The 22816-nt window shown below is 36.3% G+C and overlaps 1 protein-coding gene across 1 annotated transcript in view; it reads left to right on the forward strand.

The window, feature by feature from the left end:
* LOC105445265 (prickle planar cell polarity protein 3-B-like) overlaps positions 1–22456 on the forward strand; it is a 50356-nt gene extending 27900 nt beyond the window's left edge. Inside the window, exons 6-10 of the mRNA XM_030995000.1 lie at positions 12118–12318; positions 12744–12930; positions 20163–20332; positions 21219–21405; positions 22175–22456. Coding sequence (XP_030850860.1) covers positions 12118–12318; positions 12744–12930; positions 20163–20332; positions 21219–21405; positions 22175–22323 — 894 coding nt within the window. The 3' untranslated portion in view covers positions 22324–22456. The remainder of the gene's footprint in view (positions 1–12117; positions 12319–12743; positions 12931–20162; positions 20333–21218; positions 21406–22174) is intronic.
* The last annotated feature ends 360 nt before the right edge of the window (positions 22457–22816 follow it).

Here is a 22816-nt window from a genome sequence, read left to right on the forward strand (position 1 = left end):
CATTCTAAGCAATCATGAATGCTTGCCTCATTTTGGTGAGAGAGTCCTTTCATTTCTTGCCATAGGTTGTAACCAAAACAAAATCTGTATATGTGCCATGCTAGAGCAACATTGTGCTTTGTAACTTGAGGAGGGGGGGGGTGGGGGTATGAGCAATGAAATGTCTGTGACACTTTTTGTACTAGTAGTTGCTTGATCATCAGAATAATAGGTTTGAACATGTTGTAAGAGTAACACATTGCCCTTTTATTATCATGCTAGTGCCTGTGCCTTGGCTCGTTCAATATAAAGTTGACCTTTATAATAGATTCTCAGCGATCATAAACCAGACACCAAACTTAATTACGGTCCTTGACATCCAACACATGCCTGCCTGGCTCATCCTTTATGGCTTATTAGCTAGAACAATTAGTGTTGATAATTGCTATAGGGGCACTTGTCTAACTTCAACAACTAATGTTTATGGAAGGCCTCTCATGGGAACTTGCAGTTTGCATTCCAATTACACACAAACAAAATCATATTAGGTCATTTCTTATGAATTCACTGGCTTCAGATTAAAGAATAACATTACAATAAGCTTGGCATCATGTGAAATTGATATCTTGACAGGTATGATTACCCATTGTTTTCTTATATTGATGTATGATCAAGAGTGCAGGAGCTGCATGTATAAAAACAGATAATAGTCTTAACACGGAGAGGTGTAATGAGAGCTCCTGGAGTACCTGCATCCTAGCTGACCTTAAAGAGAACCTATACCTGCATGGGTGACCTTAAGAAAGCAGAAAGCAACCCATCTTGATCTCATATAGCATCATCTTTACCTCGCACTATAGGCCTATCGATCAGAGTCGCAGACTCGGTAATTGACCCTGATAGTAGAGGTCATTTACGACTACCCAGCTCAGTATGAACTTTTGTCAGACAGACACACATCAACTACATGACTTGAACTTGCGAAAGAAATTTGAAGGGTACCGATGTAGAAAAGAAATTACATAAGAAGCAGAAGAACGTTTCCTTTAACTCTTTGCAAGCTATTGTCAACTAATGGAACATACAGTAGTGGATTGCCACTTACTACATTTGTCACACACTCAGTGTATGTGTAACATAATTATACACCTATAATTTGTGACAGTTTCTGGTTTTGATATACAAAGTGAATAATGTGTTAATGTACTTTAAATTACTTTGATGACATGTTCAGGAAATAATTGCAGTGATTACTTCTCAAAGACACAGTCAATTAAAGGTCTGATCTATTGAACAAGGAAATTGCTGTAAGAAAGGACTATTGTGACTTGACTCTGCATTATATTTTTTGAAGATAGCTCCTTCTGGAGTACTCTCAATAAGAAATTTGTCTTCAAAATGAAAACACATCCAGAAATAGAAACATCTTAAGTGTCTCCTATAAATATCCAGGCCAAATGGCCACACATGATCTATGAAAACAGAATGAGTGGTATCAGAGAACAGAGTATTCATTTCCAAACACCAGCACTCTTCAATCTGATCTATTTCTAGAAGGTGTTTGAACCCAAACAAATGGGAAGAGATATAGGTCTCCGTGATGTGGATCTAACCTTCAGAATGGTTATCTTGCTAGCAGGCTGGATGAAGAAGAGCACCCATTAATATCATACACATTGAAAGTACAGGTGCACTGTGTAGCCACTTCTCTCATGTATACTCTCAAAATCATAGCATCACAGCTATCTATATTTCGGCTGCTTATGTATTGCGGACAAACAGCTAGTTCCTTGTTTTGGGCATGTGTATAAATGTATGATATTGAGCAATGTTAGTTCTCTTGTAAGTTGGATGCAATGGATTGATCTGTAGCCGAGATGGAAGCTTGAAATTGGCAAGTCAGTGTCTATGGTGAGAGAGACATGCTATCATCTTGAAGGGCAAGGAAATAGGATTGAGAATGTCATATGGTCAAATCAATAGATAACTGTCTGCCTTCCAAGGATGTCTATAGCATTGTAGTATGGTCTGCATTGTTAATGTACGGAGAAATATTCCCAATAGTTCTATCTTTTGATTGGTAATATATTTGGAGTACATCCCCTCGGCCCTCTTTGTTGTTGGTAAGTATAAATCTATTAGCATTGATCGATAGGTACTTTCGTTTGTTTGATTGACATGTGCGATCATTGCCTATTAGTTTGTTTAGTCTAGATTACAAATGAAAACAAATGGTAGAGTGATAGTGATATACTGTTGGCAGTACATTTTATATCAACAAATCAACATTGTTTGATTGATTACACTTGACTGCTATAGAACATGAGTAAATGCTTGTTGGTAGACATAGGGAAGACCTAGGGTTTTACATCATATCTGAGGGACTTGATGATTGTGCGATTTAGTGCATTATGACCTGTGTATTTTTCCCATATATTTCTTCAATAAAAATGGAAATCTCTTGATATATTTTGCCAATGACTAAATAAATAATTATAGTGATACCAAAAATATAAAAAATCCTTGATCATATCAAGGGATTTTTCATGTGTTGATGAAATAAATGGACAAAAATTGTATATCCATTGTGCTACCTTGCACAACATAGCCCAGTTTTCTGGATGGAGGCCCTTTGAAAGGGAATTTTCACATTTTCTTGGTTTTGAAAGTGGAGTCTCCCAATTAAAAGACCCCTGCCTCCTAAGGTGACTAGCTATGTTTGAATAATTGTTGTTATCCTCCGTCATTTGTTTCTATAATTGATTTTGAATGATTTGGCACAGAAAATGCAATGAATTTTCAATAATTTTTGAATGATTTGGCACATTTCTGATATCTTATTAAAGTAAAATTTTCAAAAGATTTGATTCAAGTTTGTTTCATCTGTTCGGAGCCAGAAGGGCATTATCTCATATACTTAAAAACAGAGCTAACACCCTTCTGTCTCCAAACAGACAGTTTGTTGGTTATATAGGCCTTTGAAATTAGGTGATATTATATTTTAGAGAAAGAAGGGCTCTAATGTTCACATCCCTTGCATAGGTTATTATCCTACTATCTCTCAGTAAACAATGTGTGTAGGTGTGTATTGAATGAATGAAAAGGATATTCTACCACCACATTCTAGTCTACGTGAATCACAACTTCCCAGAAACGCTACCAAGGTACAAAGTCTGCGACATCAATATCAAAGCCTGAGGAAGAAGAATTTTAGTTTCCGTTCTCTAATGTTACAAGCACTTGCAAAACACCCACATCTCTCCCACTCTCTCTCCCACTCTCTCTCTCTCTCTCTCTCTCTCTCTCTCTTTCTCTCTCTCTCTCTCTCTCTCTCTCGCTCTCTCTCTCTTTCTCTCTCTCCCACTCTACACTCTGTCTCACTTTTATCTTTGTTGATGTCTTGTACATATTAATCATATGGCATTTAAGCTTGTTTCTATAGAGGTGGAATTAGTTTGGGAAACCACAACAGATCATTGATGTCTATGAGAAGGACTGGCAGTATTTCATTTGTTACTCTCAATTGTACAAAACAGTGATTTCAAAGAGGGAGGTCTATCTATTATGTGGTCGTTTTCTACCTTCAATGAAGACAATTTGTTTTTCATTCTGTATAAACTCCTTTCATTTGTGTATGCTTGATTACTGAAGAAGGCTGTTCATCATAGCTGTGTTTGTATTACCTTTTGGAACTGCAGGATCTTGGGACTGATCATTGAAGTAAGATTTTTTTTTATCTCTTTGTAATTCTGGATTTGCTCTTGCTATTTATTTCCTCCAGCAAAGTGAATGTATGTGTTGTTACTGTACATATCATATTCAGGGTTTTGAATTGTTAGAAATGATGGGTATTATTTCTATCTTTTTTAGAATAGAAATTATTAAAGATTAATTGATGTAGTGATTTGTGAAATGACAAATTTATACCTAGATCTAGCTAGGCTACCTTAGATTAACTCAAAAATCTAGATTAGTCTGATTAATCTTCTTCTGAATACTCTGTGCAGAGATATATTGTCATCTTCTCTTTTCTCAGTATTTAATATTTTTCATCGTCTTCTCCCCCCCCCCCCCCCCCCCCCATTCTGTTTCCCCTGTTATCTGCCTTTGTCTCTGTCTGCTCTCTCTATCTATCTTTTTAAAAACTTTATGGCTGTAATAGCACTGCGTTTCCTTCTCATTTATTTTGAGTAGCACACTTATAATGTGCTCTGTAAAAGCCCATCTTCACACAGTCTTCCTCAATCCCTAGACATGTCTCTGATTACCTGCTATGTTTGATCATACAGAGTTATAAATAGATTGTCCATCTCATCTGATCTCCTCAGATAGGATCAGGTGGTGGTGCTAATGGTCTTATATTTATACCTCCTCTAATCCATGCATTATTTTATACATTGGGACCACTTTGGTGTCAGGTATGAATTAAAAAAGTACTGGTTAACTTACACCCATGTTTAGATTGTGCATAGATCTATTATAAAGTGCAAAGGCATAGACAAAAGAATATTATGGTCAAGATGGTCAAGAGAGAGAGAGAGAGAGAGAGAGGTGGGGGAGAAGGGGGATGGTGGGAGGGATATGAAGAGAGTATGTAAATGGAGTGTCTAAAAGAAATTTAGGAGGGTAGATGGATAGGTGTGGAGAGAAGGAGAGAGAGAGAGAGAGAGAGAGAGAGAGAGAGAGTGGCAGTGACAGGGAGGTGTATGGACCATAGAGACAAAGAAGTTTGATAATAATAATAATACACAATATTTATAAGGTGCTTAATACTGGTGTCTCTAAGCGCACCATATTCTGACTAAACAATTATTTACCAAAACTTATAATAATTAAACACAACTTATACATCTGTTCTTTATTCAATAAATCATGCATATATGATAATAAAAAATAAGAGTTAATAGAGTGAAGGAAGATATACAAAGTCAGATAAATGAATTCTAAAAGTATACTGTTTCTTTTGAAGTCTGAACAAAATCAGACTAAGGATTACACAGCCTGTGGACCCAGACAGATCCTATGTCACTCAAGGTCATAGTAGGTCAAATGAGGTCATGTTATTCTGAGTCATGGGTAGAGTTGTGTTTACAAACAGAGAGTGACCTTAGATGACCCTGAGTGTGAACATGCTTGTGTTACTGGCTGACTGTGTTGTAGGTATGTGATAGGATGTGAAGCTCCCTGAGTGAAGAAGAAGATACAATGATTTCATATAGAAAACCAACAAATGAGGAGTATTATTTGTGAAATTGTCTCTGTTAGGCTGCAAATATCCTTAGAATCTAATCCATACAATGGACAGTGAATGAAAATGAAACCATGTAATAAAATCACGAGACTGGACTATTTTATTACAATCATATTAAATATGTGACTTAATGTGTGGAATTAAAACAATGAGTCTTGATCATGATATTATTTCCAAGATAAGAATATCTAGGACACTCCACTTTCACTCTCATTTTACAACTTGGCATAGGCTGGAGTATGTGAGAGGATGTCATCTGTTTGAGTTTCAGATGATGTACTGTACTGGGATTCTGTAAGTTCCCTCTAATTAGCATATTACATTAGACTACATTGTTTTTATTCAGATAATGGTACCATTGTTAATTACTCACAGATCGAGAGAAGAAGAGGAAGCTTTATCCTTTGTACCATAGCTCACATTTGTGTGTGTACAGTGTTTAACTATAAGGCACAATGCATGGGCACTCAGATCACTTACATATTTTAAGCCTGAGCCATCGTAATGTCATTGTCAGCCAGTGCATTGGGGGAAGGGGTGGGCAAATATGTGTCTGTAGACCCCCCCCCCCCCTCTCCCAGACAGTACACTAGTGATGGATATGTGAATTATGGAAACATACACAAATAAACTACTGTAAAGCCAGGAACTGTTTTGACCTGAAATGTCATGAATTATTTGTTAACGATGATCTTGTTTCAATTGCTCAAGAAATTTGGCAAATTCCCCAATGTCACTGTTGACTATAGTTTTGTACTATAATCACTTTACAAGTACATCATGCACATTCATGACTGTATACCACTGGTAAAATGTGTGAAAGCGTCATAAATGTATGCAAAAGTTTCTGTTGCTATAGTAATGACTTCAAGATACATGTCAATATGTGAAATTGAGATCTGAGACATACACCTACATATTTATTCTTTTATGTTTCTATAGACTTACAGTTACATCCTGCAGTCCTGTTTGTTTTTTCTAGACACCCTATAGTCTGACTAGGCCATATCCTGTAAATCATATCTTTAATGTTCCACCCACTCTTCATCATAAATCAATCGTCATGAAACTCTTCTCTCCATTACAAAAAAATTTGATTTAAAGGAAATAACTTGACATGGTTGAAAGTCCCTTCCTTTGATCGTTTGGAGAGTTACCACAATGTGCTGGGGAAATAGATATAGTGGAAAATTTGTCATGAAGATGAATATAATATAGAGTTTATGAAATATATCTTTGTGTTACTCTATTTAATGTTCATTGGTATTAACCATGATCCATGTACAAAAGAGTCATGAAATAATCGTAATACTTCATTAAGTTCATTCCTATTTCATTTCTTAAATGTGGATTATTAACTTTAAACCTACGTGTCTCAAGTTCCATGAAATATGGCTAGTCATGATAATTATTTTATATGAAAAAGTATTTCATGGAATCAGTTTTGAATTGATGTAACTTAGTGACTAGCTTTGTGCATATCCCTACACAAACAGCTTTCACCTTCGACCTTCAGTCTTTCCTACCCACATCCATAATTGTTTAAGAGACACACTTTTATTTGTGTATACTTCAATATGATTAGACTCGTTAAAGAAACAATATTATTGGTTGACAGTTTTCCCAGAAAGAAACCAAGTGTTCAAGGAGTGTCTCCTTTTTGCAAAATAATAATTTTGTTAAGTATAATTAATATATTATGATTTTTCTAAGAAATAAAAACGAGTCCATTTAACAATTGTTCCTTGGAAGAAACTACATGGCAGTATACAAGTTAAAACTAGACCAATCTCATTCTCCAAATAGATGTTTGCATTGACTTTTAGCACTCAATGATGATATATGAATTGAAAACTGGTTGCAAGGTGAACTATGTGAGATATGTCTCGTCACTGATCTGGTATTGAGCAATGATCTACATCAGATATGATATGTCTGGTATTCAAATACCTCCTTCTCATACTCCTGTTTTTAATAAAAATGAGTTTATCGAGCATGACAATGAGGTGACATTAAGGTTTATTTTCTATTCATGCTTCATGTGAATCAGATACATTTAAGAGCTGCAATGTAGGCCTATTACACAACTGAAAGAAATGGGTACTCTTATTCCATCTCTTATTCCATCTCCCCCCCCCCCCCCACGCCCAATACCATGTAAAAACCACCATCTCAGTCATTGACTTTTTTTTTATTTCTCACTCCATCTGTCTTATATACATGCCAGACCCATCCCCTTTTTCCTCCAAATTATATGAAGGTGGATGATTTTATCCCTCCCCCCCCCCCCCTCATTGAATAGATGTCAGAGATTTGTTTACTCCTCTTAAATGTCCTACTCTCTTTGCACTGTACATAACAAACAATTAACTGTTCATCCCTATATCAATCTATTAATCGTCCTATCTGTTCATCCACACATTCATCTGTCAATCCCTATACTTTTCAAATGCTCCATTCTTGATTATATCCACCTGTACATTCATCTGCCCATCCATCCATCTCTTCCTACATTCACCCATCTGCCTATCTATCTATCCAGCTCCTCGTTCATTCACCCATCCATCCATCTACCTATCCACCAAACCATCCATCTCTTCGTTCATTCTTCTATCCATCCATCCATCTGCCTATCCACTAATCTATCCATCTCTTCATCCATTCACATATCCATCCATCCATCTGCCTATATATCTATCTAAATCTTTGTTCATTCACCTATCCACCCATCTGCCTATCTCCATCCGCCCATCCATCCTTCCTTTATTCCTTCACCCATCTATTCACCAGCCTCTCCTTCTATTAATCTATCTGTATGTTCATCATCCACCCACCACCAATCTCTTTGACCCCTCAGCTAAGTAGTCTACCAGTCTACTGTCTGCCTATATATGGTCGTGGGCCTCCCAGGGATGTCACTCTGTATAATTACTCCCAGTGACTGGGGTAATAAGTCTAGCTTGCATTGCTTGCATCCCAACCTAATGAAAATGAATGTACTATGTAATCAGTCATGGTGGCTGGGACAGGAGTCTAATCAGTAATGTCAGAAACCCATCTAGACGACCGTAGGCTGAAGACAGTTAATCATTATGGAATTTACTTCGATAAAATTGCAATATCAAAGGCGCTAAAATGTTATAAACACATAAGGTCAAATGAATTTCTTCCTAGTTTCACACCTCCTACCAATTTTGTGTGGTCTACTCTTCTTTCTTTTCCCAATATTTTTGTTTGGACATGGATTGATTTAGAAGAAGGCAAGGCAAAGAATAGTGAAATCCTGAATATATTGCTATTTCACCTTGTCTTGTGCCTGTGTACTGCACAGAAAATTGTGTTAAAAATCAAGACCCCATAAAATGTATATGTGTTGGAAAAATATCAGATCAGATAACACAGAAGACCCTCCTTCTCATTTTTGTGAGACAAATGTGGGTGAGAAAAAGATAAATTTTACTGGGCCATATGACAGTGGGATTATATGCAAGGTTATAATATTGTATAAAGTTGCTGGTGAGGAAGTCTAGTAGACATTGTTGGCATGGTATTGGAGTGAGAGCTAGGATGATGGGAATGATTGGGTCAGGAGAAGGATGAACCGGTGTCAGATGAAATCAATTCAGTGAAAGAAATCAGGAGGACACCATACCAGTACCTGTTCACTCATACAAGCTGAATTCTAAATTATATGCGATATTGATAGTAAGCAAATATTAATCGACTACGAGGGTAATGGAACAAACTATCATCGCCGAGGTGATCTCGGGGCTACTCTCATCCCGAGCCGCAATTAAAAGAACTGATTCTGCATACAGTTTAGCTTCAGCTAGATTTTACAAAGCACAACATGCATACATGTAATAAAGTCGATGCGCGCTCATTTGACATTGGCATTGACTTAGACATTTTGTGTAACCTACTTTGCTATGCGCTATATGCTAATTCAATTGGGGCAGCAGCAAAAAATTATGGTACAAAAGTCCTATCGCAGGGAGATAGTACTTATCTATCATTGATCATGTGACCTCGTTTAGACCAATCAGATTGCAAGATTCTTAGTATGCAGGATATAATATAAGATAGTAAAAAATTCTATCATTGATGTCTTTTGGGGAGGAATGGGCTCGGAGATAGAGCAGTGGTCTCATTGTCAGGAGATCTCATGGTTCAAAACCGAGTTGATGCGCTAGTGCCCTGTGATAAGGCATTAATACTGATAAGGCTTCCCTTGATAAACAAGACGTATCATTATTGTTATCATTATTATTATTATTATTATTATTATTATTATTATTACGTAATCAAAGCATTTCAGAGCTATATCTACCAGAAATATGAGCCGCTCTATGAAACACTGTGAGCAACCATCTTGTAAGAAGTGGAGAATTGATCTGTCAACATCAATTATAGGATGTGTATATTTAGCAGGAGGTCTTTCAAACTATCATGTATCAAACAGATGCATATCATCTAAATAAATATTAATACCAGATCATAAATGAAAGGTGAGAAGTTCGGGAACAGTCACAAGTGTCTCAAATTTATATCCGTTTTTACCCTTATGAATTCTTTAGTTGATTGTAATATGAGAGACTGAGGAGTGTGGTTGAAAGAAGCCCCATTCCTATGCAGCCAGTGACGGATCAAGTAAACTTTCTATTTTAATTTCATGTCAGCTCATTAGTTGTCTGCCTGCACAGTTCTCCTTCTATATGCTGTAGGATAAGTTACGATGGAGATATGCAAACTTGTGCCTGTTTTAATAGTAATGATGTCATATGTCAATGATCTCTTTCATGACCAAGGCAACAAACGAACTCTGGGAGGGTGTAGAAGGGATGGGGGCTCAAATTATTCCTCCAAGCCCCTCTCTAGCCCCCATTTACCACTGTGTAATGTCAATAGGGTGTATAGGGGAGGGGCGGTTCTAGGGTATTGCATCCTCCCTCCCTCCATCCCTCCCACCACTCTCTCTTTATGATTGCTGTGGTATTTGGAGTGTTGGAGGGGAAGGGGGCTGGATTATCTTCCCAACTCCTCTGGATGATAGCACGTTGGTATGTAGCTGGCCTTTACTTCATGACATGTTTTGCTCACGTCTGTTGTCAAAGTAATTAGTGAGAGCGGGAGAGATCCTTGATGACTAGTTGGATGTAGATTGGCTTTCGCTGACACTGGCACCCCTCATTCACTAGCCCAACTGGCTTCTTTTGGTGCATCCCCTCTCATTAATTATCCCTTATTGGCTTTTTCTTTTTGTAATCTCGGCTTCTATTGAAGTTAATAAATGAGGGGTGATAAATTGCATGTTTCTATTGAGTGATCTAGTTTATTAACTTTTTTAATGATCAACAACTTTAATTTTCATGATTGTAAAATTGTGGGTAAAGGAGAATGATAACAGATCCCTTTTGCAGCCAATTAACATTGAATTCTTTAGAACTATCGGTAGGAATTATGAATATGTCACGTTTGTCCTATCTGTGAAAGTTAAACGTTGTCAGTGTCCTAGTATTTAAATTATGCAAGGAAACCCATTTACTTTCTAGACTTCACTGTCAGACACTATTGAGTCACTGACTGACTTCTTTTTTTCTTTGTTAATAACATACATGAAATGAGCTGTAAAGGGTGAGCGTTTGTATACATCAATAACCCACTTCTTTTATGGTCAAAATTAAAACTGATCGAAACTTTACGCAGCACAGAACGTACAACCATACGGTACAAGGGTCTGAAAATCAGACTATTTTCTATGCATAATTTTCTAAATGCGTTGCAAAAATTCATAACGGTTTATATTTAATTCCATATGAAGGCAATTACCAGTTTCAATCTTTTCTGGGGAGTTTTTAGTTGGTATTATCTCTTGTTTACCATAGGATTCACACAAGTTTATATTTTCAGCCTACAAAAGGGACACACCACCTTTAAGATTAGTTTGTCATCTTGTTTCTTGACACACATGAATGTGCAGTATTGGTATACACGCTGGGGCAATGTTATAAGCTAACAGACATACATTTCTTTGATTGGGGTTTAATGAATGTGCGGGATTTGAAGAGAAGCTCGCTAGATTCCTGACATTCATACCATACCTTCATGAATCGTAACGCAACTTGAATCTATCTCAACATACCATTGTGTGTGGGTGTATGTTTTAACTGATCAAGTTTTTACAACTGTTATTCATGTTACTCTAAGGACTGTTTGTTAATACAGACAGTGCAAAGACACTATATTTATTTCAAATAAACCATTGTCTATTCTCTCTTCTCCCACACCATTCAAACTTTTATCCAGGAACAAAATTATGTCCTATGCTGAGTTGAATAATGGATGTAATATGATGTACAATAGCATAACGCTTGTAGTGCTGCTAATGTTGATGTTCATCATAATGGCAGTAAATATAAGTGGAAATATGAGTGGAAATGATGTTGATGATAATGCTGATGGCAGTGATGATGTTTATATTGATGATATTGATGTTCTTGTAGTTGTGGATGATGATGATGATGATGATGATGATGATGATGACATAATAGTGTCTGATTTGAACTTGAAATGTTTTAATGGTTTGTTTATCAGTGATTCATTGTCATTGAATGTTGATGAAAGAGTTCAAGCACTCATTACATACATAATTCATCATCAATTATGCATGTTGATTACAATTAATCATATATTTTTTACACTTGAATTTTTTTTTTTACCACAGTAGTATAAATAAAGTAAGGAACCACTAAGCTGCAAGGTTTAGTAATTTCTCTCATAGTGGATTAAACATCAAGTGTGCACATGCATGAGCACCAATCTTTATATCAATACCAGACTGATCTTCATTTAATAAATTAATTTCTTCTATTTTGTTTCCATTTCAGCTGATTTTCACTGGAGAGTACGTGAGAGCCATGGATGAAAACTTCCACAGCGGTCACTTCTGCTGCCAGCAGTGTGACAAAGCTTTGAGTGGACAGAGTTACATCTTAAAAGAAGAGAAACCGTTCTGTGTGGCTTGCTATGATGATAACTTTGCTAATGAATGCGCTGAGTGTAACCAGAAGATAGGACACGATAGCAAGGTAATATCAAATAAACAGTCATAAAAAAGAAAGAAATTGTAGAGCCATATAACATTTTCCGTCAAAATTATAAATTAAACTAGGACATAATTGTTGTGTGTTTTATTAACAACCACAAGTGTTAAACTTCATAACTTTTCACCCTTTCATTTTCCTCAAAATTTAAGTCGTCTGTTTCTCTCTATCTCGACCTGTCAGCCTTTATTAAAACCACCTATATACCAGAGTTGAAAGTTAGTAGTGGATGATCAATGGAATTGATTTTATTCAACCAAATCTCTGATTATTATGTTGGAACCTTTAAAAATATAAATGCATATATTCTTCATATACCGGTAGTACCTTCTAATTGCACATTTTTTTCAATTTATGAATTTGCTGTTAACAATTGATTGTTGATTTCTTATCTTATGTTTTGATTATAGGATCTTATTTTCAAGTCAAAGCATTACCATGAGACATGCTTTGAAGCCCGCTACACATGTTCTATGTGCAAGGCGTCTCTTGCAGACAAGGCCTTCGGTAACTGGGATGGACAACTCTGCTGCCTCCAATGTTATGAGAAGAACTTGGCCAAGAACTGCCAAGCATGTGGAGAATTAATAAAGCCTGGTAAGAACCGATCTTACATCAATCTTTTTTTTCTTTTACAGATCTCATAGATCATCAAAGGATCTTGGACACACTTTCACAGGACGGTCTCCGCAAGATTGAAAGGAGACTAATATATTGGTGGTCTACAAATCTTTTACCAGTCCTTTGCTAGTTTGCTCATCCTTCACAAATCAATTACCAATTATGTAACAGTCCTTAAAGTAGTCCTCTATCAATCCTTTATTAATCATATTCCCATCCTTGAACAATTTTCTAGCAGTCCCTCAACCTCTAAAAGTCCATTCCTCTACCAATCCTCAATAATTCCTCCACCATTCCTCCACCATTCCTCACCATTCCTCCACCATTCCTCCATCGGTCGTCTATCATTCCTCCACCAGTCGTCTTCCATTCCTCCACCATTCCTCCACCATTCCTCCACCATTCCTCCACCATTCCTCCACCAGTTGTCTACAATTCCTCCACCATTCCTCCACCAGTCGTCTACCATTCCTCCACCATTACTCCACCATTACTCCACCATTCCTCCACCATTCCTCCACCATTCCTCCACCAGTTGTTTACAATTCCTCCACCATTCCTCCACCAGTCCTCTACTATTCCTCCACCATTACTCCACCAATCCTCCACCACTCTTCCACCATCCCTCCACCACTCCCACACTCAATCTCTACCAGTCATTTACCAATCACAATCCCAAGTGTCTTCCCCATATCCTTTGCCAATTACTCTTTAACAAACCTTATACTTTCCCTACACCCATCCTATTTTGTTCTCAACAATATACTGTCCCAGCGGTAGTCTGATATTCAGAACCTCTTTCATCCTTTAATCTTTGAAGACTTCCATGGTGAAGATAGATGTGAGTGGAGCTTGCAGTTACATTATTTATTTGTTGAGAGTGATTTGTGGCTCTGATGTAAGAGGCCACTCATGCCTGGTGTTTCAAGCACACTTATCTTCACGATGAGTATGTTTGATTTGACAAGGGTTTATATACCCTTAGGTTCCTCATCCTCTACCAAAGATATATTGACTATCTGGAATCCGATGAACAGCTATCCTCTGCCAGTAAAATACTATACTAATATATACCAGTATCTTGTTATGAGTGATATTATGTATACTTTGCTCTGGTATGTTAAGATAATTGCAGATGCACAGTCTGATTATAAGTCTCTGTAAAAAATCTTTAAATAGGATGTTCTTACAATGATATGAGAGGGGTAACACGTTCTACCACCAGGTGTAGTCCAGGGCCCCGCCTTATTAAGGAATTGATATTAATCGCAACTATGAACATAAGAGATGGGAGACTGCAAACTTGCAATTGATTGGTGGACTTGTGATTGACCCAAATGAATTGCAACTCCTTATAGGACGGGGCTCAGGTGTCGTAGTCTAGTGGATAAGCCACGTATGATGCACATGATTCATGATTTGAATCCCTGCCACATTTGCCACTCTCAACCCAGGTGTAGTAAATGGGAACCTGGTAGGAAGAAACTTCCTTGAATGCTTCAGTGTGCTATCATGGTATCCAGACTATAATACCAGGGCAATTGCAGGTCCCTGCGGAAGAGCAGTTTTAATACTGACAATGTTAGCCTGCCTGGAGAAGGATATCTTAGTAGTGGTACTATTCACTACATTTCACTAAGGTACCTTATATGTACAGGGGAAAAATCTTTTGTGAAGTTTTAACAATTGAATAGTTTTTCATTATCTTTCATTTCATTATAAGTCTTGCAGGATGAAAATGATAGGACAATTTTTGTGAAGTCAGTTTCAAGTTTGTAAATTAAATTTGAGCAATGTGAAAACTGAGTGATCTTAAATTCCATAATGTATAATTGTACTTCTCTTGTGTCACCATTATCCTCTAGTTAAACAACCCACAAGAGCTCATACAGTTCAATCTTCATTTTCATTGGAATTTGGAACTTCTGTCAGAGATGTTCCAAGTTTAAGCTTTCATGTTTGTTTTTAGTCAGAATCTATCTGTCTTAATGCGATGTAACAATCCCTTCATACATAGAGAATTCTTGGGAGTTATTAAATAAACAAATCAGTTGAAATGTGGATGATGTATTATGATGCAAATGGAAGGTGCAGTGCTCGCATCACAGATGGTATGTCAGTGTGTGTTTAGAGTTCACCAGCATTCTTACGAGATGAGCGAAGGGAGGAAAAAACTTAGTCAGAAATGTGAAGAATTTATAGAATCACACGAAGCCAGACGGCTCCTACCGGTCCTTCCCACAGTCCTCGGGATGACATGTGGTCATGTGACTGTTAGGAAGAGTTGTTGAGATCTTAGCAGGGGATATCCTCCAAACTAAATTGGTTTTAATGTCCTCTCAGGTGATAGCTGAGACCAATAAAATGAAGGTGATGAAGAGAGATAAAGGTATCTTTCGTCTTGTCTCCATACTCTAGGAAGAGTTAGACAGACATATCCCTATATGTCTGTTGGTGATGAGGTAATGGGATTTATTATAAAGAAAACAAAGCCAACGAGATGAATTGCTGGTGGACCAACAGAAAGCTTTTATTGGACCTACATCCACCCACGTCTTCTATGGGTTTCTGTTGGTCCATTAGATATTTTCTTCTATGATGGGTTTCTGTTGGTCCATTAGATATTTTCTATGGGTTCCTGTTGGTCCATTAGAGATCTTTATATGGGTTTCTAATGGTCCCATGTTCTGAATTCCCTATTGAAACCAATAGACCAATGGCTTATATTGGTAAATCAATAATGATAAATCAAAATTCGATTTTAGCAACTGTCCACCAAAAAGGTATATTCTAATCTCAATTGCATTAACTCCATCACAAAGATCACTTGAAGTGAGTTTGAGAATATCCTTTAGTTTACCTGAAGGCTTGTATTATTCTATATAATAAACATACATCTATTGGTCTTATTGGTTTCTATTGGTCCTATTGGTCCTATTGGTTTTTATTGGTCCTATTGGTTTCTATTTCTATTGGTTTCTATGGGTGCTATTGGTTTCTATTGGTTTCTGATGGTTTGAATGGTCTCTATTGGATTCAATTCTATGGGTCCAACAGAACCCGATAGACTCCAACAGAAACCATTAGAGACCAATAGAATTTTTCTAATGGTTTCTATTGGTCTCTCTGGGATTTTCGACCTGGGTACCATTTCACAAAATGAAATTGTGTTTTTAGCAATTAAGTTTCGTCATTCTGTCCTTGTTTGCACCCCAAAGTTTGTCTGTTTGTCACTGAAATGTCATGAAATGTTCTTTCTGATTGTATTAACCAGGTAACAGCTTCAAAAACAACTTTCAGTCCCGCTTCAATTGTTGTTGTTGTTAATAAAAGAGTTTCTGATAGCTTTCACTTCAGAGCAGTGATATGACATATGACATTCTTTTATAATCAATGAAATATAATGTTTGTTGCAAATAATTCTTAACAGTAGCTGACATAACCATACACATACACCTATTTACAATGTTATTGTAATGCACCCACTGCCATTAATGTAACAGTGATGTTGATGTTATATGTTTGTGTGAACTTGATCATGTGTCATTCTGTCCGTATAGGTTCAGCAGGGGAAGGTAAAACTTTTCTCTCTCATTTTTTTTTTTTTTTTTTTTTTGAATTGCCCTTTTGCAAAACTCATAGGCAAGCACTAACGACTGTGTGTGTGGTTTATCTTTTTTTCTGTTATTTTGTTTTATTTCATATTTGACTTTACCGATGTATATTATCAATATATCCTACCCAGTGTAGATATATCTTGTTATAGATAGACCCCCTTTCCAGGAATGAAGATGGTTCCCATAGGACGCATTTCTGTCTTTAAATGGCAATATTACTACTAATATACTTCAAAAAGAAATAATGATTCAAATAAAAATCACAAAGTTTGTTCTTCCACAATTGTTCAGTTTTTTTTTAATTGAAATCTATTGGAGGAGACAGATGATTGTTTGAGGTTTAATATTCACCCAAAATTGTATTTTCCGAAAATTAAAAGAAAAAATGTAGGCTGCAGCAAACATCTTGAAAGTAAAACAACAAACAATGAACTCAGATTTGGGATGGAAATTACTTTAATCATGCTGTAAGTTTTTGATACAGGAGGAAAACGTTAATTCTCATCTTCTTCCTAGACCATTGCACTTTCCCCAAATTATGTTAAAGTTTGGAATAACTGAGGATATATATTTATCCTCATTTTGAAACAAAGCAGTTGCTAGGAGGAACTTAGATGTTAGAAAGCAATTCTGTCCTAATAGACAGCAAGTATCCCATTCTCATAATTTAGATTATTTGGTTGTTGGAATGTTACCACCTTCCTATTTTTTACAACCGATCTATTATGATTACAATAATCTGCAGTGTAAAGTTAGCATGTAATTAGTCTAATTATTTCCCCCATTATCTCGTGAATTATTTACTTAAAAGGAACCCATAGAAGGTGTTTTTAGGCATGATAATTCCTCATTTAGTTTGTTGTTTAGTGTGTTAAAACTCACACCTTACAAGTGTTCCAGTTATGAAACATTAAGAAGATTTGTCATGATACATACCATACTTTACCATTTCAATCCTTAACACTCTTCAATCTCAAATTTCAGTCCAACATATCACTCAAAATGCATCGTTAATCTTCAATTTTTCAATTTCACACTGGTATGAAAATTCATTTCAATTTACTCCACTTTAAACATTATCTCATGAAGTAAGTGCTCATAAAACTCCATCATTTATGAAATACAACAAATTTATTTTGATGAAGATGTTGTTCCCTTCTTTTTGGGGATATGGTAAATTAATTTCTTTTAGAACTTTATTTTGTTTATTTATTAGTTTCCATTATTGATCTCACTCATAGGTTGGATTGTAGCTACTTGCACAATGCACATGCACATTTAACTCCAGTGATTAATCTTTCCATTATATACTATCTCTCTTTATTACTCCCTGTAATGCTGAATATAATATATTTCTTTGTTTCTTTTGATAGAAAAACAACAACCCTTCTTTAGGTCTGTCTTGACAGACCCATGTGTCCCTTTATGATAACTTATGAGTTATGGGTAGTTGTCTCTCTCTGGCTCTATATCTTTTACCTCTTTCTACCCCCCCTCTCTCTCTCTCTCTCTCTCTCTCTCCCTCCTCCCTCCTTCCTCTCTCTCTCTCTCTCTCTCTCTCTCTCTCTCTCTCTCTCTCTCCCTCCCTCCCTCTTTGTCTTTGTCTTTCTCTCCTTTTCTCTACCTCAAAAAGTTTGCTTTTTACACTGTTCTATTATACTGAAGTACTGAGAAAACTATTGATGTTTTAGCTATAAAGGTTTAGAAAGTTGTTGAGGACTTAAAAAGGATTGATTACTGTTAAATGTATCATGAATATGTTTTCATTATTTCATTTGTGAAATTTTTAATCGACTAGTTTCTAAAAACAATCACTTTGCTTTTAAAATAAACACAAAATCATATAGGCATTCAAATTTCTTCTTTTTTTTTTTTAATGAGAGGATATTGTGGGAATTAAAAATGCTGAAAGTTGATTAATTATAGGTAAACAAAGCACAACATTGACATAGAAATAGCTGTTTATTGTAATCTGCCCTCTGTTTATGATAATTCTATTGTTATTTTCAGCTATAATGAGTATTCCACAGATTTCCACTATTTTGAAAAATCACTAATAGTTTTATGTATGATCCTGTATGCTGTAACCAGATTTGTAGTAATGACAACAGTTACAGTGTATTAAAAAACAGTTGAATACTGTTACAGTATCACTTTGTTAAAATAAGCTATTGTTTTTCTCTAAACGTGTATTGTAAGCAAATTAAACTTTAGGATGCAACCAGGGATGCCAAATCTTGTTCACCTCCAGTTTGTTTGATAATTTACTTAGCAATGAATTTTTTTTAAATCCCACTGTTTAAATATTGCATTTTTATCTCTCTGTGAACTAAGTTTTAGACAAAGAAAAACAAGCAAAAGGAACAGGAGAAAAAGGATTGCTATTTTTTTTTACACTGTAAATGGTTTAATAACTGGAAAGTACAAGCACCAATTCTAGTCTGATCTCATCTGTGGAAAATGCTGAATAAATGATGTTAATACTCTTATTTGGATGACAATTTAAACTTTCAAGTAAAGAGAATAAAAGACAGACTAGCAATCTACTTCGTTCTAATGTTCTTTTGCGAGACATAAATCTACATTTGCCACACTTGACCCAGATGTAGTAAGTGGGTACCTGGTAGGAATTTATTCCTTGAATGGTTTTAGTGCCTTAGGGCAACCGGGCTAAAGCCAGGGTAATGATACTACTTCGTAGGGGCCTTGAGCAATATGAATTTTACTATTATTTTTATTATTTCTTAATTTTTTTCCACATTTCATTGGATATGCTCAATTCACAATTATTTGAGATTCATTTTGAAATCATTCAGGATCCAATATAATTCATGAATATGAATAAGAATTATATAAACTGAGTCACCCATATTCTCTCATTACATGCAAGCACTTCACATCAGACTGATTCTTACTCACTCAGTGAAATAAGTGAATGAAATACAGTCACGTACCTAACTTTCATGTCATACGCAGACAAAAAAAGAAAAGAAAAAGGAAAGTATTTGTGATTTGGTTGTTCATTTAATCATATCATCCCATCATGGATTTGGTTGAACGGTATGAGATAACATTCAAATCTCTCAGATCAACTTTCAGTTTTCATTGGATTTCAGTTCTATTATTTTATCTCTCCAAGACCATGGCAGTTTAAAGGATGAAATGTAATCATGTTTTTATGGGAGTGTACTCTTGTTACATTAGGAAAACTAAGTGAAGTTAGTTCTGCTTTGAGATTTCCCATTAAAGTAACAAGTAGCATTTTGCAGTATGACCCCCACAGCCCCACACCCACACAGCCCCTCCATTCTCCCCCACCCTATGATTTGTTCATAAAATAACATGATTTATTTTAAATGTCCTTATAATTGGTAACAGTTATATCTTGATTGTTTGTGATTGCTTCAACACAATGGTAAAACTGTAACAGGGAACTTAATCTATTTTCTTAAATATATGGTAGTAATTTGCACTATATGAAAAACTCTTCAACTATGAGGAGCTTTGCAGGGATATTCAAAACATCTTTATCTCTAGTTGGTACTCTCTGAATACTTATGATTTTTTTCCCCTTTGATTATCTCCGACTAGGAATGAAACGTCTTGGATTCCAGGGTAAGGAATGGCACGACAAGTGCTTCAGATGCAAGGTTTGCGACAAGCATATCGGAGGGGGCAGCTTCGTACCCAAGGAGGACAACATTTACTGCAGTACGTGTTACGAGGAGACCTTTGGTACCAAATGTGCTGGTTGCGGCAAGGTGAGGGCGCTATTTATCTTTCTTCACAGTCTCCTTTGCCCTCTGTTAGGATGCCCATTGCTGGTTTATATTTTATAGTAGATGTCAGCTGATCAGGAATAGAAATTAAATCAATCAAGATATCTAGAAGAATTAATTTTTATACATGGAATCAATCAGTTGGCCATGTATGATTTTGAAGCAAGTGCCATGAGTCCCTCCTTAGTTGGTGGATACTGGTATTTATTAAAGATGATTATAAAGAGAGAGGGAAAGGAGAATGCAGAACAACTAAGGATAATTAATTTTTCAAGATGGTTGGATGTAATTACATGAAATAAGTAAATATGTGAATAGTTATTTTTTGAAAAGGTTGTAGTTATAATAATAGAACAGTTTTTATAGAGTGCATTATACTTTTGTAAAAGGTCTCAAAGCTTTTGCCACTGTTCAATCAGAAATATACCTAGTATATAGGGATGTCAGCTCATTAGCTACATCTACCATAAGACCTACAAAAAAAAGATGTTGTATTGCCCTTTGCGACCGACCCAAAAGTCTTGAAATGTACGGTCTGCTTTTTTTTTTGAGTTTTTTTTTTTACAGTTTTTTAGGAGAAAAAATGTATTAATCATTAAAAACTGAGAAATATCAGCCCAAAGACGAAATTAAAAGTTTTTAAAAGTTTTTTTTTTTTAAATTCTGACCGACCGACCCATGTTTTGGCACCTTAAGGGCAATACAACATCTATTTTGTTTAGGCCTTGGAGTGATGTATGCTCAGTCTCACGGTTATAACATATGTAACACTCTGCTGATTTGCAAACTGATTATTTATACTTTTATCCATCCTAGCAAAGTCACAATATGAAGTAATTATTTCATGATGTATTGCTTGATTCTATAGATCATCTCTACCGGTGGATTGCAGTATAAGAACGAGCCATGGCATAGAGAATGTTTTGGGTGTGCAGAGTGTGGCAAGTCTCTCTATAACACCCGCTTCACGGTGAGGGATGACAAGAGACTCTGCGCTGACTGCTTTGGAGAGAGGTATGCCAGGAAATGCTCAGAATGCAAGCAACCCATCGTTGGTAAGTTGATACTGCTATTAAATCAGGTTTGGTGTAGAGTTATAGTTTCAGATAAGTTTAAATTTGGGACATGGTATATAAACAATTATGTTCTTTTTAAATCTTTCATATGATAGCAAGTGTGTCACTTGATGATATGATCGTTTTTGGTCCATGGGAATGTGTTTAGCATTCTATTGTAATAAATAGGGCATGTAAAGGGACTCATTTTTTATTTCCTATGATCTGAGATTTAACAAGCCTGTCCAGATGAATGGAGATTGTAGAACTCTATAACCCTGTACACCAGATTAGACTTTCCCCTCTCGTAATGGTGACTTAATAACTTTCACTTGTTTCAAACTTTCAACTAGGATGGGAACAGAATGACAATAGCATTTTTTGCTATGTACTCTTGCATGATATGGGTCAGAGAGTGATAGAGAGAGAGGGGGGAGGGAGAGGGATAATGAGATCGGGGCGTAGAGAGCAAGAGAGGGAGGGAGGAATGAGGAATGGAGAGAAAGAACAAAAAGGAAAGATAGAGAGAAAAAAGAGAGAGAGAGAGAGGGGAGGGAGAGGAATATTAAGGGAGGGGGAAATGGGATATACATATAGCTCAAATAAGAGCTACAGACAAGTAAGCAAGCAAGAATCTGAATATACTTGTACATCCTAAAGACTTGTTTATAACCTGAGTTCTACCACACTTTATATCATCTACTTCAATCAGTGATATGTAAATATACTTCCACTCACTCATTGATCCCTTTTTCTTCATCTTTTTCAGGTCAAGGAGGGACCAAATATGTGTGCTTTGAGCAGAGGAATTGGCACAACAAATGCTTCAACTGCAAAAAGTGTCAAGTCTCTCTTGTGAATGAGTGCTTTGTGACGGAAGGAGAGGAGATCATTTGCCCTAACTGTGCACAAGGCTAGACGAGGAGTACTTCCTGACCCCACCCATCTTAGCCCCCCCCCCTCCCCACCCTCCTCATGCCCCACCCCTAGGCCCCACCCTTATTATGTAGTGTATAGCTCATAGTATCTTCTTGCTAGTTTATCATTTCTGCAATTCCTGTTGTATTCTTTGTACCATATTTCAGAGAAGAATCAAATAGAAATGGATTATCTCTATATGTACCCTTTGGACATTATGATAAGCCCTTATAGAACTCCTTTTTTCTCTCTCAATCCAGATGTTAAATGGGGATTTGGTTGGATTTATTCATTGAATATTCACTGTGCAACGGAAATGGCTGCCAGTGCAACAGTAAGAATAATATCAAAATAAATGCATTTGAACAGACAATAGCTTAGACAATCAAAGTGCATTGTAGCAACATACATCATTGCTCAGCTCGAGAGCCTGATGTGACATTTATGCGTCAGTAGACACCAGAGGAATCCCTACACAGTAGACCTTTGTGCG

Source organism: Strongylocentrotus purpuratus, unplaced genomic scaffold (genome assembly GCF_000002235.5).
Source record: "Strongylocentrotus purpuratus isolate Spur 01 unplaced genomic scaffold, Spur_5.0 spur5_scaffold_21, whole genome shotgun sequence".
NCBI classification, from domain to species: domain Eukaryota; kingdom Metazoa; phylum Echinodermata; class Echinoidea; order Camarodonta; family Strongylocentrotidae; genus Strongylocentrotus; species Strongylocentrotus purpuratus.